Below are 13,335 nucleotides of genomic sequence, written 5' to 3'. Positions count from 1 at the left end.
TTTTTTAAGTTTTCTAAAAAATGTTATTATTATTATTATTATTTATTTAAGTTTATTTACCTTGTTTTCTTATAATAATAATAATAATAATAATAATAATAATAATAATAATAATAATAATAATAATAATGGATTTTAATTGGAGGCGCCTTTCAAGTCACCAAAGGCCACCTTACAGGGAATAAAATAAAATAAAAACATTCATTATTAAAACATCATTAAAACAAACAGACTAAATAATAACATTAAATAAATAAATAAATAAAATAACAAGTGAAGAGCACAGCGTTCAGTTAAAGGGAATATGCTAATTTGAAAGGTGGGTTTGAGTTGGGATTTGAATGATGTTATGGAGTCTGACTGTCTTATGTGTGGGGGGAGGGAGTTCCAGAGTCTGGGTGCTGAGCAGTTGAAGGCTTGGGCACCCATGGTACTGAGCATGACGGCAGAGGTTGAGTGGAGGGAGCGGAAGGGAGTGTATTCATGAAGGAGGTTGCAGAGGTAAGTGGGCCAGGTTGTGTGTTATGTTTATCTTCTTTTTTGTTTGTACTGTTAATTATGATTATTCCTTTAATATCATTATTGTGTTTGTATTTTTTGTATTTATTTATTTTTTCTTATTTTTGTTGGTTTTGTATTACTTATATAATTTGTTAACTTGTGATGAACAAATAAATACTGAAAAAATGCAAAAAAAGTTGAAGATATCTAAAATTAGTAAATTTTACCCATTATTGTAAAAAAAATATCCACAAAAATAGTTGCTAAACTTGAAATAAAATCTTGAAAGTAGTAACGAGTTTCCTGCCCTTCTTTGTTGCTAGATGACTCCTAAGTTGAGGGTTAGTGAACAGTTAATGATCAAAAGCATCAGTAGCAGTACGTTAATTCATAACAGCACAGGAAACACAACCACAGGCTCATATAGGTAGGCTAATTTTCTGCAGACCAAATGAAGACACATTAAATCACTTTGAGGGACATTTGGAGTCACAAGTCTTTGGCACCTATATTTTGGGGGTCACGGGCTGAAAATGTTGGGAACCCCTGACTTAGGACATGAGCAGAAGGCAGAGACACACATACGAAGCAGCTGTCAGCACAGTCTGTAGTTTGTCCTCCTGGCGGACGTTTACGGGATTAAATCTCGGTACAGTTAAATGGGTGGGATTATAGGGTTCTAAATTCTCACAGTCTGCTTCAACTCAACAAAAGTTTAAAAGTGTCTGAGTCTAAACTACTAAACCTCCAGATGTGACAGAAAAATTTTAATAATATTATGTTGCCCACTGAACAACACATTTGACTGTATAAATTAATCTCTAAACTACATTTATATTGTTTTGTTCTTCTCCTTGTCATCTTCATGTGCCATTTGACTGTGTCCTGATATCTCCCTATGTGGACTTTTTCTGATGGTTTAAGATAATCTATAAGATTTTATATAATGGAAATGTGAAGATATTGGATTTGAAATCACATGGTCATTTAAGTTTGTATAACAAATAATATTTTGTATTACGTAGACTTGTCTTGTATTGATGTTACTGTACTTTCTGGCAAACTACGCAAAAAGATCCTTCAATTGGAACATATAATTGATGAAAATGTTGTTTTGATCTATAATTAATGATGGAACACAACGATTCCACACATTGTAAATTTGACTTCTGAATATTTGATAAACTTTTGTGTGTCAATAAATAACCAAACAATCCTACTTTATTCAATATTATTAATATCTCAGTTAAATTTGCCCTCCAAGTTATTTAGCAACATTACAAAAAACAAATCCCCCTGTGGTAATCAATGAAAAATAAACTTTACAAAATATTACATTTATTTCACCCAAAATATTTTCCCTTAATATTAATTGTAGATATTTAATATTAAGGATTGAAGAAAACATTGTCAATAAAGTTTTCGGAAATATTTGAAAAAAAAAACAAATGGGCAGGGCGGCTCTGTACGGTGGCCCTGAAGGCCAATAGTAATAAATATTTCAAAAGCACAACATATATTTCACCAAACACAAACACATTTCACAAAACACAAAAACATTTCACCAAACACAAATACATTTCATAAAACACAAATACATTTCACAAAACACAAAAACATTTCACAATGGAATGTATGTGTTCTCTGAAATATATTTTTGTTCTGTGAAATTTATTTTTATTTTGTGAAATGTGTTGTTGTTTTGTGAAATATATTTGTGTTCTGTGAAATGTATTTGTGTTTTGTGAAATATATTTTGCGCTTTTGAAATATTCATCACTGTTGTCCTTCAGGGCCACCGTAGATGTGGCTCCGCTGAGTGCGCAGATGTCCAAACTCTCTGCTCCGTCCATACTTAAGAAAGGCTCGATCCACCATGTTTATAGAGCTGCGGTCTGTGCACAGCAGCGGGAGGGGATGCGCAGGGACGCGAACACGGCTTGCTAACCTGCTACAAGCTTCTCAATGTAAACAACACTGAAGGATGTGATTTGAAAGCTGTCTTAGTTGTTCTTTGTCCTTTTCGCTCACTATGGCGCAACCGGCAGAGAAAGGTACGTCTGAATTCAGTTTTATCTCACAGAAATCACATGTATTACCAAGTTGTGCATCGCTAGACCTCTTGCCTCATTGTACCCTGAAAAACTGGGCCACTGACCGACCAACTCAGCATTTTAAACTTCAAGTGTCTGACAGAACTCATGTGACGAAGTGGGAAGTTGCCAAAACTCTTGGGTCATCAGTAATGGTTTGCTATTCCATAAAGTGGTATACAGAAAATAAAGAACATATACTGTGTCATGTAGGAAACAAACACTAAGCACTGCAATTGATTCTCAAATAGTTTGTTTTTCCAAGCAAGGAGCAAAAGTCGTGTCTCTGGAACGAGTAAAAGTAGCCTACATGCATAAAACAAAGACTGAGACGTTTTTTATAAAGCCCCACTTTATTTAAAGATATGTTGTTTTTTTCTGTCTGGTAATTTTAAGTAGATTAATTGGAGTCGTGCACTTGTGTACTTTAAGATATTTTAATTTAATGCAACTTTATCCCTTTTACTTTAAGTTATCTCGACGACATTCGTCACATTTTAATTTTTTTATTATCATTTAAAACAAAAAAATAACCAATGTTTTACGGTGTGTAAAAGCAATATAAAAAGTTATTGTTTTATTTATTTATTTATTTATTGCACATATAAAAGAACAAAGCTAAACATTGCATGTTCAATTGCATGTTCAATTGCACGAGCCAAGATATAACAGGTAAATTCAAAAGAAGGGAAAACTAAAAAAAAAAAAATCAAAACAAAAAAGAACAGAAAATTATTTATAAGTAAGGAAAATTGTACCAGTAACGTAGTTGCAATTATCGTCACCACACCAGGTTTTACAATTTACACCTGAATGCATCACGTGTTGTAGCCCAAGCATATAATGTAGGTTGTCCTGAAATTCTGTATAATGAGCATTTTTACTTATTGCACTTTGACTAAATTGAAGATTATACTCTTTTACTTTTTATCCCCCTTTCTTTCCTTAAAGGTGGGGTTCTCATATGTGACAGGGTAATTCTGCTCTGCAGTATTGCTGCTTTTTTGAGGCCAATGATTATAGACAATACATTGATAATAGATATTTTGCCACAGTATAGTTAATATATGTTCTGCAGATAATAAGATAAATATCTATCCTGCTGCTGTTTTCTATCTGTAACATGTTGACTTTGGTATCCCTTTCTGTCTATAGTTCAAACAGAACTGATTAAATGTAAAAACTAATGAGTCATTCTGTATGTTCTGTTACAGCGTATTATCGCTTTGTGGTGCTGTTCTTCAACTGCCTGCTGACATTCGGCTCCTACTTCTGCTTCGACATTCCTAGTGTTTTGCAGGATCAGTTTCAAGGGGTAAGTAACAGATTTCAGGTCTAACACACATCAAAGGGATTTATCCACCTCTTAAATCAACATGAAGACTGTAATTTGAATTCAAAATACCAAAGTTTGTGCTCCATTTTTCCATGAACTGTAATAACTTAAATCTGTGGCTTCTTCTCATCTGACAGAACCTGACATGTCCCAACGCTACAGTGATCAATGGGACGGTGGACTGTGTGGAGGGATTGGGAATGACTCCTCAGCAGTATAATCTTCTTTACGCCATATATGCCTGGACGTATGTACACAAACACACACATATTGACTCTGCTGCAACACACTGATGTGAAAACAGCTTCAGTTAGTGTTTTTGTCTCCTATCAGGAATGCAATAGTGGTGGTCCTCGCTGGTTTCCTGATTGACAAACTAGGAAATCGCTGTAAGTTTACATAAGTCTTATCTTTGTATCTGTTAAACCAATGACAACAAACAAGCAACTGTCTTATTAAATGTTACTATGAGTTGACTAATGTTAATTTTGGCGGCTATTTTAGATTTAGTCTTAGTCTTAGTCTTTAGACGAAAATGCCAGTTAGTTTTAGTCAGATTTGAGTCTTTTCAGCCCTTTATAGTTTTAGTCTAGTTTTAGTCGACGAAAACTCCAAACATTTTAGTCTTTGATTTTTGCCGAAACATCTTCACTCTTTAAATAATTAATGTAGTCAATCAGATATCGATATCAGGGTTATACTAAGTGTTAAAATCGTCAACACTCCTTTAACACTTTTGCTTGTGTAATATCTTAAGTTAAATAATTCAGCCTGTCCCTATAAAAAAAGTCAGAAGAAAACATTCTTGATGTGACCACTGTGACTGTATTTTGATTCTTGACTCACAGAAAAATGCCATGAAAGGACTGTATTTCACATTTACGACGGTCCTTGAAAGCACCTGCAGTGACAGGGCACTGGACAGTCAGTTCACGGCTCTCTGAAATGCATCTGCATCTTTGATGACTAGGAGTTGATCCAAACTTACTAAATGTGTCTGATGTTTCACCAAACTGGATTAAGTTAAGCTGTAGACATGGAGCATTTTATGGTAATAGCGGCAATAACGTCAAACATAAAATATTACAAACACCCACGGTTGTGTCTTTGTTACTAACGCACACAGGGGGGGGTTCATAAAGCACACCTGTTGCAGGTAGTGACCAAGCTATAAATCTGCCCCTCAGATAATAACTTAGCCTGTCACAGGAATGCATCACTTTTATCTTTAAAGATTAGACGCACAGGGGGGAAACATGGATTTTGAATGTCCGACGGTCAGCGACTAAAGTTATCGTCTTGTCAACAAAATCAAAACATATGTTCGTCAGAGTTTTTATTATTTAGCTCGTCATAGTCTGGTTTTCATCATGAAAAAATGAAAATAATTTTGTTAACAAAATTAACACTGGAGTTGACTCCTCTATCCTTCTCTCTGCAGTTGGAGTATTCCTCTTCTCTTTTCTTTGTGTCCTTGGCTCCTCAATCTTCGCACTGGGCTCTCACTTTAGAGGAACTCCCTACCTGCTGCCGCTCATGCTCACAGGTCGACTGCTGTTCGGATCAGGCAACGGATCTCTGACCAGTAAGACCTCTTAGCAAAAGTTACAGTCTTTGCAAAGTTAATGCAGAGGAAGCTTACTACACTGCTCTCTCATCTTCTTCTTCATCAGTCGTTCAGAACCGCATCACAGCCTTCTGGTTCAAAGGGAAGGAGCTGGCCTTGGCTTTCGGCGTGACCCTGGCCTTCTCTCGGCTGGGGTCAGTCCTGAACTTCTTCTTCACGCAGAAGTTCGAGGAAAAATATGGCATGCAGTGGACACTCTGGGGTGGTATGTAACGAGAGGATGGAAACTAAGTTTACAGAAATACAGAATAATATCAAATCAATTTAAAAAGGTTGATGTTTATTTCAAATGCTGCCATTGTTCCTTTTTTAAAGGTGCCTTTTTGTGCGTGCTGGGCTTCACGTCTGCCATCCTGGTCAGTGGGCTGGACAAGATCGGAATGAAGCAACTTGGCCTTGATGGTGCCATTCAAGAGGAGTCCCGCAAAGTGGTATGAATGAACACTATCACTTTGACTTAAGTTTGATTCTCAAATCTTCATTACTTCTTGGTTCTTCAGTTGATGCTCTAAACTGAGAGTTTGGTGTTCTTTGTTTGTTTACGTGCAGAGGATTCAGGATGTGAAGCTCTTGTCGCTGAGATACTGGCTGCTGGTTCTCACCATCATGTTCTTCTACAACGGTATCTTCCCCTTCATCGCAGACGCCAGGTAAAGCCATCGATATTCAGGGAGCAGATTGTGTTTTATTTAGTAAAACCCTTTAGAGCAGGGGTGTCAAACTCATTTCAGTTCAAGGGCCACATAGCCCAATTTGATCTCAAGTGAGCCGGAACTTGGGGCACCCTTGGCCTAGTGGTCTAAGCGTGCACCCCATGTACAGAGACTATAGCCCATGTTGCAGAGGTCGTAGGTTCGATTCCAGCCTCTGCCATTTACTGCATGTCCTCCTCCACTCTCTGCTCCCCACATTTTCTGTCTCTTTTTAGCTGTCCTGTACATTAAAGGCGGAAATGCCCCAACAAAATATAACTTTAAATAAAAAAGTGGTCCAGAACTGTAAAATCATAATATAATAACCTTTTAAAGAAGGACAAGTCCAAAATGTTATACACTGTGTTATGTCTACAGCAAAACAACAGATAGATTATAATAATGAAGAAGGTAAAGTTGATTCTTATTATTAGAGTCTGTACAAATAAAGACAATAAATGAATCAGTGTGCTACAACCTCAGAAACATATTAAGTATTTCCGCTTCGATAAATTATAGAAAACTCAAAGCATATACTTTTTGACAGCACGCCTTGCTGTAAAAAATCAAATTAAACATCTGCTGCATGAGTCCACATATTTAAAGGGTAACTGAACCCCCAAGTTTCGGCTGAAGAGCATCTACCCAGGAATTTCAAAAAATGTCATTGGAACGTCAATGTATCAATTTGGACAGGGCTGGAGTTTGTGGAAAGTGGTGAGGTAGGTTATATAGGGTACGATGGCAGACGCAAGTACCAAATATGAATTTTAATACTTTATGTTCAACTGCTGGGATCAAGACCCACATTGATTAACAGCACTACTAAATCCCTATATAAATATGTTCTCAGCTAAAAAAAAAAGTGGTGTGGGGTTTAGTTACACTTTAAATAGAAAGCCTGTGAAAACACTACATGGTTTTGTGCCTTTGATAAATATCTGATTTACTTGTAAGCCATGAATCATCCAGCCTGGGAGAGTTTAACCAGGGATAGAAATCTAGCAGAATAAATCCGGCTGTGGTACGCCTCCTGGATACCTGACTCCTGCCAAACTCTGCTCATTGAAATCATGGATCAAACATTATTGCTCACTCCAGCTCTCCCATACAGAACAGAAAATACCTGTTTATTATTTAACTCATCTGGCTCAATTTAGCTTTGTTCCTCCTTTTTCAAATTTAATTTCAATCTTTTCTTGGTAGCTTTATTCACGTTATCTTTATCTGAAAGTGCCATATCGAGAAAAGTTGCGCTGCCTTATCTCAACAACATATCATGAAAGTGCTGTATTGACAGAAACACAGAGACTAAAATGCTTATTTAGTGTAAACATGCTGCTGTATTGTTTTTTCTGTGCAGTAAGTTCATTCAGGATAAGTACAGTGGCTACAGTCAGAAGGAAGCGGCCTACATTGCAGGGGCGGTCTACGACAGCTCACTGGTCCTCTCAGCCAGTGTGGGCATTCTCATAGTAAGTACCAGTAACATGAATCTGTTCCCCATTTTTGACCTGTTAGTGTTACATGTGATGGTAACCTGTAAACAACACTGAAGGATGTGATTTGAAAGTTTTTTCTTTGTGGTTGTTTCCAGGACTATGTCGGTCTTCGGGGCATTTTTGCTCTGGCCTGTGCCATCCTCACGCTGCCTGTGTTTGGACTCCTCGCCTTCACGTTTGTCCCACCCCTTGTCTCCACCATATGGCTCGGAGTCACCTACTCTTTTGCTGCTGTAAGAAGTTCCTCTGCACCCTCTTCCGATAATACAAATATATTTAACTACATGATGGGACTTCATGATTCACGTCATGTTTGGGAAAAACTCTCTTTGCTGTATTCCAGGCGAGCATGTGGCCATCTATCCCCCTCGTGGTTCCTCAGGCCACTCTGGGAACAGCCATGGGTCTGGCCACCTCCATACAGATGATCGGGATTGGGGTGTCCAATCTGGTTGTTGGGCAGATTTTGGGCACCAAGTCAAGGTAGGAAGCACTGACTGTACATTTCTCCATCTGTACATCCCCCATTGTACAAAAGTGAAGCCAAAATCCCCCCTTTGACACGCAATGACATGTTGCACTGGGGACATTTCTGGAGTCAGAATCTGTGAAGTGAACTGACATCATTCAGCACTACAGTAGTCCAGAGAAGATTCTTTATAATGTGAGGAGAAGACCTGTAATGTTCAGGGAGCATTTATGGATGCTCTACCTCGACTAAAACGTGAGGAATGATGCTGGATTATGCTTTTATTTTAGTTTTCATTTTAAATTCTGGACTTAAACATTATGTTATTTCGTATCATACTGCTCTGTCAATTATATAGTACTTTTTGACAACATAAGAAATGTGTATGAAATCAATCAATCTCAATCAATCAATCTTTATTTCTGTAGCGCCAAATCACAACAAATGTTATCTCAAGACGCTTTCACAAACCTAGGAGGTCTAGACCACTCTATGTCAAATTCTGAACAGAGACCCAACTTCAAGACAGGGTAAGACTCAGTCTGACCCCACCTTAATCCATCATGAGCATTGTACATCGCAGTATTTAGCTAGTGGCGAGGAGAAACTTCCTTTTAACAGGCAGAAACCTCAGGCAGAACCAGGCTCATATTAGACAGCCATCGTGCCTCAACCAAGTTGGGTCTTGAAAGAGGGATAGAGGAGAATGAGAGAGAGGTGATAGTGATGAGACGAGTAGTAGAAGCTGTTGCCGCTGGAGTCCAGAACGTCCACAGCAGCAGGACGTCTCCAGCAGCTCAGAGGGACCTACGAGACAATGGAGCTCACAGACTCCAGAAAGGTCTATGGTTAGTAACATTAATGAGACATGGAGAGTTAAAGTAAGTGATGAGGGGGTTGGGGGGACGGGGGTGAGATAGGATCCCAGTGTGTCAGTGCGCCAGTTCCCCCGGCAGTCTAAGCTTATAGCAGCATAACTAAGAGCTGATCCAAGCCTGATCCAGCTCTAACTATAAAATGTATCAAAAAGGAAATTTTGAAGCCTAATCTTAAAAGTAGAGAGGATGTCTGCCTCCCGGACCCTGACTGGTAGATGATTCCAAGGAGAGGTGCCTGATAAATGAAGGTTCTACCTCCAATACTGCTTTTAGAGATTTTAGGTTCGACCAGCAGACCTACATGTTGGGAGTGTAGTGTTCTAGAGGGGTAAAAGTGCACTATGAGCTCTTTAAGATAAAATAAATGTATGTAATGAGAACCAAACCAAACCGAGGGTTGGGGTGGGGGGTGGGGGTGGGGGGTGGGGGGTGGGGGGTGGGGGGGTATATGTAGTTGTCTCTGTTCTTGAATTTTTCTTTTGTTTTGTATTTTATTGTTGTTGTTGTTTGTTTTCTCTTTAATTTTCACTGTGAAGTTAGACTTCACATTTTTTTTTTAGCTCTTATCCCCTTTATTTAATATTCTTATTATTTCTATTATTATTAGAGTTTTGACTTATTTATTTTCAAACTGTGAATTCCAATTCCATTATAATTTATATAACTTTTTGTGTCTTTATTTCCTTTATTTGCATTCAAAAAACTGAGCACAAATGATTTACTTTGAAAGTAAGAAATAAAAATATCATATAAAAAAAAAAGAATCTGTGCAGTGGGGATCAGCTAGTCGAGACACATTTTTGACATCTTGCTGTTTGGTTTCCTCCTCTGTCCTACTAGTTGGGTGCAAACAACCCTGCAGGAGCTGCATTGGTTAACAGCAGCTGTTAATCGTGGCGTTATAACTAGTTTTGTAGCATCAAATCACAGAGTTTGATCTGTGGCCTATCTGTCAACATGGACAAGGCAGGCTTTATGACCTATACTGAAGCCAGTCAGCAAGGGGAGCTCTAAACGTTTTGACTTCACTTTTTGAGAGCTGTTATGTTGTCCATTTTAAAATACAGTCTCTGGGAGAAAGCAATGACTATAAGAATCTTGCTGCAGTATATTGATAGCACATGCTATTTGTTTAATCTTAATTAGTTTAACTGTTTAACTGTTTTCCTCCCTCCTGTCCAGTGAGACTAAAATTCCGTTATGGCGTTGGCAGAGGATGATGATCTTCATGTTGGCCAACACAATCTGCTGCATCGTCACCTCAGTGCTGCTCAATGTTGTCGATAAAAGACAGGTCAGACATCTCACACGCTGCTTATTTAAACTCTGCTTCTGCTGTTTGTGTGTGTTATCTACTGATATCTGAAGAGCATACACATAATAGTTGTATTTTTTTACAGGGCGGGATCCTGAACAAGACAACCAAGAGGTCAGAGCAGGCAGAGAGAGAGTCTGACAGAGAGCCGCTCAACCAGGGAGAGGAAGAGCATGATGAGGAGGAGGAGGAAGAAGGGGTCAGGACTCATTCTGTCAACTCCTAAAAATTCACTCAAGTTTAAACATCTCTCTCTATATATATCTCTCTTTTGTATGTACTGATTTTAAATGACTCATTGCTTTTATTGAATACCTCACTTGGACATCATTTGTCTGTGGTTACTGCAGGGGGATAATTTAGCAGTCAATTAAAATAATTCCCAGTTACTCAAAAGTTACAATCAAACAGTATTAAAACATGATGCTACATGTGAAAAATGTAAAAAAAATAATCATTTTTAAATTTTATTTTTTGTGTGTACTTGAAAAAGGGATTTTTGAAACATTTCACTTTTTAAAACAGTAAAAATAAAACAGTGTTAACCTGTTTTAACTGGTAGATCTTTTCATCTGTACGTCCTTTATGATAACTTTATCATAACATGTTTTTCTGTATCATCCATGAGCTCCAGCTATGGTTAGAGAGTTCTCTGCAGGTTTTTCGACTAGAGCAATTTCATTATATTTTCTCACTGTTTCTGATCTGAAGAAAACAATGAGACTTGTGATCGCGAACTGGGGAACACAATAGAGCAGGGGTTCCCAAACCTTTCAGCCCGCGACCCCCAAAATATATGTGCCAAAGACTCCAGACCCCCACTGTACCTCAAAGTGATTTAATGTGGCTTCATTTAGCTGGTCTGCAGAAAATGACCCTACCTGTATGAGCATGCGTCTGTGTTTCCTGTGCTGTTATGAATTAACCTACTGCTACTGATGCTTTTGATAATTAACTGGTCACTAACCCTAAACTTAGGAGTCATCTGGCAACAAAGAAAGGCAGAAAACTCATTACATTTACTACTTCCAAGGTTTTATTTCAAGATAAGTGATTATCTTTGTCGATATTTTTACTATAATGGGTCAAATTTACTATTTTTAGATAACTTCAACTTTTTTAGTGCATGTTTTCAGTATTTCTTTGTTAACCACAAGTTAACAAATTAAATATAAGGAATACAAAACCAACAAAAAGAAGAAAAAATGAATACATACAAAAAATACAAACATAATAATGATAATAAAGGAATAATCATAATTAACGGTACAAACAAAAAGGAAGATGAACATAAGAAAACAAGGTAAATAAACTAAAATAAATAATAATAATACATATTTTTAGATAACTTAAAAAAAACATTCTGGAAGACATCTCACGACCCCCTAGTTGTGTCTCCCGACCCACACTTTGGGAACCCCTGCACTAGAGCTTTCATCCGATATTTTACTCAGGAAATGATCAAGACTTTATCCAGTATAAAAAGCTGAACAGGTGACCTGACTTGGGAGGTTGTTGGATTGACGTTGCGCCCCTTCCTCTAACCAAAACTTGTATTTAACTTTCGGACACACAAGACGGCAGTCTAATTACAGTATAATTAATATATTTATAGTTCTATAGCCTGTTTATATATTCTAAATGTTGTGGTTAAACAGTCTGTACGATGAGAGCCTGGATCACATGACAATCAGTTGTCCCTTAAGCACATTGAATTTGAGGAAAGTAAAAATTGTGCAATAAAAATTCCTAATATCACTAAGCTGAGCTGGTGACGTCATGCAGGTCAGTTTGAGCCCTTACAGTCTCCTACCCTCAATCACTTTACAGTCAAGAAGGGCTCAGGGTTCAGGGAGGGCATTGAGATTGGGCCAGTTTCTTTAAACTACTCAGCACAGCTTTTACCAAATTTAGTCACTAGGTGGAGCTCTCCTCACATTTGTTTCAATGGATAAACTGCAGTGAATGTGGTCGCCATGCGATTGTGAGACTCCATTGTTTGCTCGTCTTAGTGGCTTTTGCTTCAGTTATTCAGAAGTTGTTTATTTGTTAGTAGCCTTCTATTTGATTTTCTTGGAATCATGAGAACACATTAGAAATCTCTGTCCAAGGCGGTGTGGGATTTTTAGTTGAGCACTTCATATCACATTCATCACACTGTCAACTACTGCAAGAATGCGGACTAGGTTTAAAGAGCAGCAAGCAGAAATGTCATCAAGCTTTAGGGATTTTTCAGATTTAATGTTTACATGTCTGCTTTTTAAAATGTGTATTTTATTTGTGCCAGAAAGGTGAAAGGACAGGTTTGTGATTTATGTTTCTTAGATAAAAAGGTTGTTCTCGTAACAAATTTTCTGAGTAGTTGTAAGAGTTAAGATCAAACAAAACACAAATCAGAGAGATTCTAAAGGGATCAAGGTTGTCTAGTCTGCCCTTGAACAAAGCTTCAGTTCTCAGATACTTGAGCACGATTACTATAAAGACCCGGGTTCAGGAAGCCAACCTCTAGTCCTGGCTCAGTGCCAGGTCAAAGGTCAAGAGTCTCCTGCTTTAAAGATGAAGGTTTAATGACTGCCGGCTGCAGAATAAAAAAGCAGATTACTGTTAAAAAAAAAACAATCACATGTCCAGTATTGGCAGTTGTACGGTTATGAAAAGCTCCCAAAATTAATAATTGTGTGTCCAGCTGGTTCTTTGTATTCAGTTATAATCCAAACAAAGATTGGACAGATGCACAGCTTTTATAGACATGGTGGTAATTTATCAAAGATTAACATAATATGATTTTCACTGCATGCACAACGGGATGATATTATATCGGCTACAGTTTATAATCTAGATTAGAATATTGTATTCTTCTTCTGTGGTGGCAAGTCAAAGTCAGTGGAATGGAGGGAAGAAGGTTGCCTGATTAAGAGTCTC

General features: G+C 37.7%; 1 protein-coding gene across 2 annotated transcripts; it reads left to right on the top strand.

Annotated features, from left to right (window-relative positions):
• Positions 1-403: 403 nt before the first annotated feature.
• mfsd1l (major facilitator superfamily domain containing 1-like) lies at positions 404-10,853 on the top strand. Of its 2 annotated transcripts, none has more exons than XM_034707829.1 (13): positions 404-501; positions 3,809-3,909; positions 4,068-4,177; positions 4,264-4,319; positions 5,372-5,515; positions 5,604-5,762; positions 5,873-5,988; positions 6,107-6,207; positions 7,613-7,724; positions 7,847-7,984; positions 8,095-8,234; positions 10,281-10,392; positions 10,499-10,853. In XM_034707829.1, the coding sequence occupies exons 3-13, from the start codon at positions 4,131-4,133 to the stop codon at positions 10,637-10,639; spliced, it is 1,266 nt and encodes a 421-aa protein (XP_034563720.1). In that variant the 5' UTR covers positions 404-501; positions 3,809-3,909; positions 4,068-4,130; the 3' UTR covers positions 10,640-10,853. The 2 variants fall into 2 exon arrangements, with proteins under 2 accessions (XP_034563720.1, XP_034563718.1); XM_034707827.1 differs by lacking the exon at positions 404-501 and adding an exon at positions 2,352-2,555.
• Positions 10,854-13,335: the final 2,482 nt, after the last annotated feature.

This window comes from Notolabrus celidotus, chromosome 18 (genome assembly GCF_009762535.1).
Source record: "Notolabrus celidotus isolate fNotCel1 chromosome 18, fNotCel1.pri, whole genome shotgun sequence".
Lineage (NCBI taxonomy): Eukaryota > Metazoa > Chordata > Actinopteri > Labriformes > Labridae > Notolabrus > Notolabrus celidotus.
Note: the sequence above shows the minus strand (reverse complement) of the source record. Positions and strands in the feature narration are given on the sequence as shown.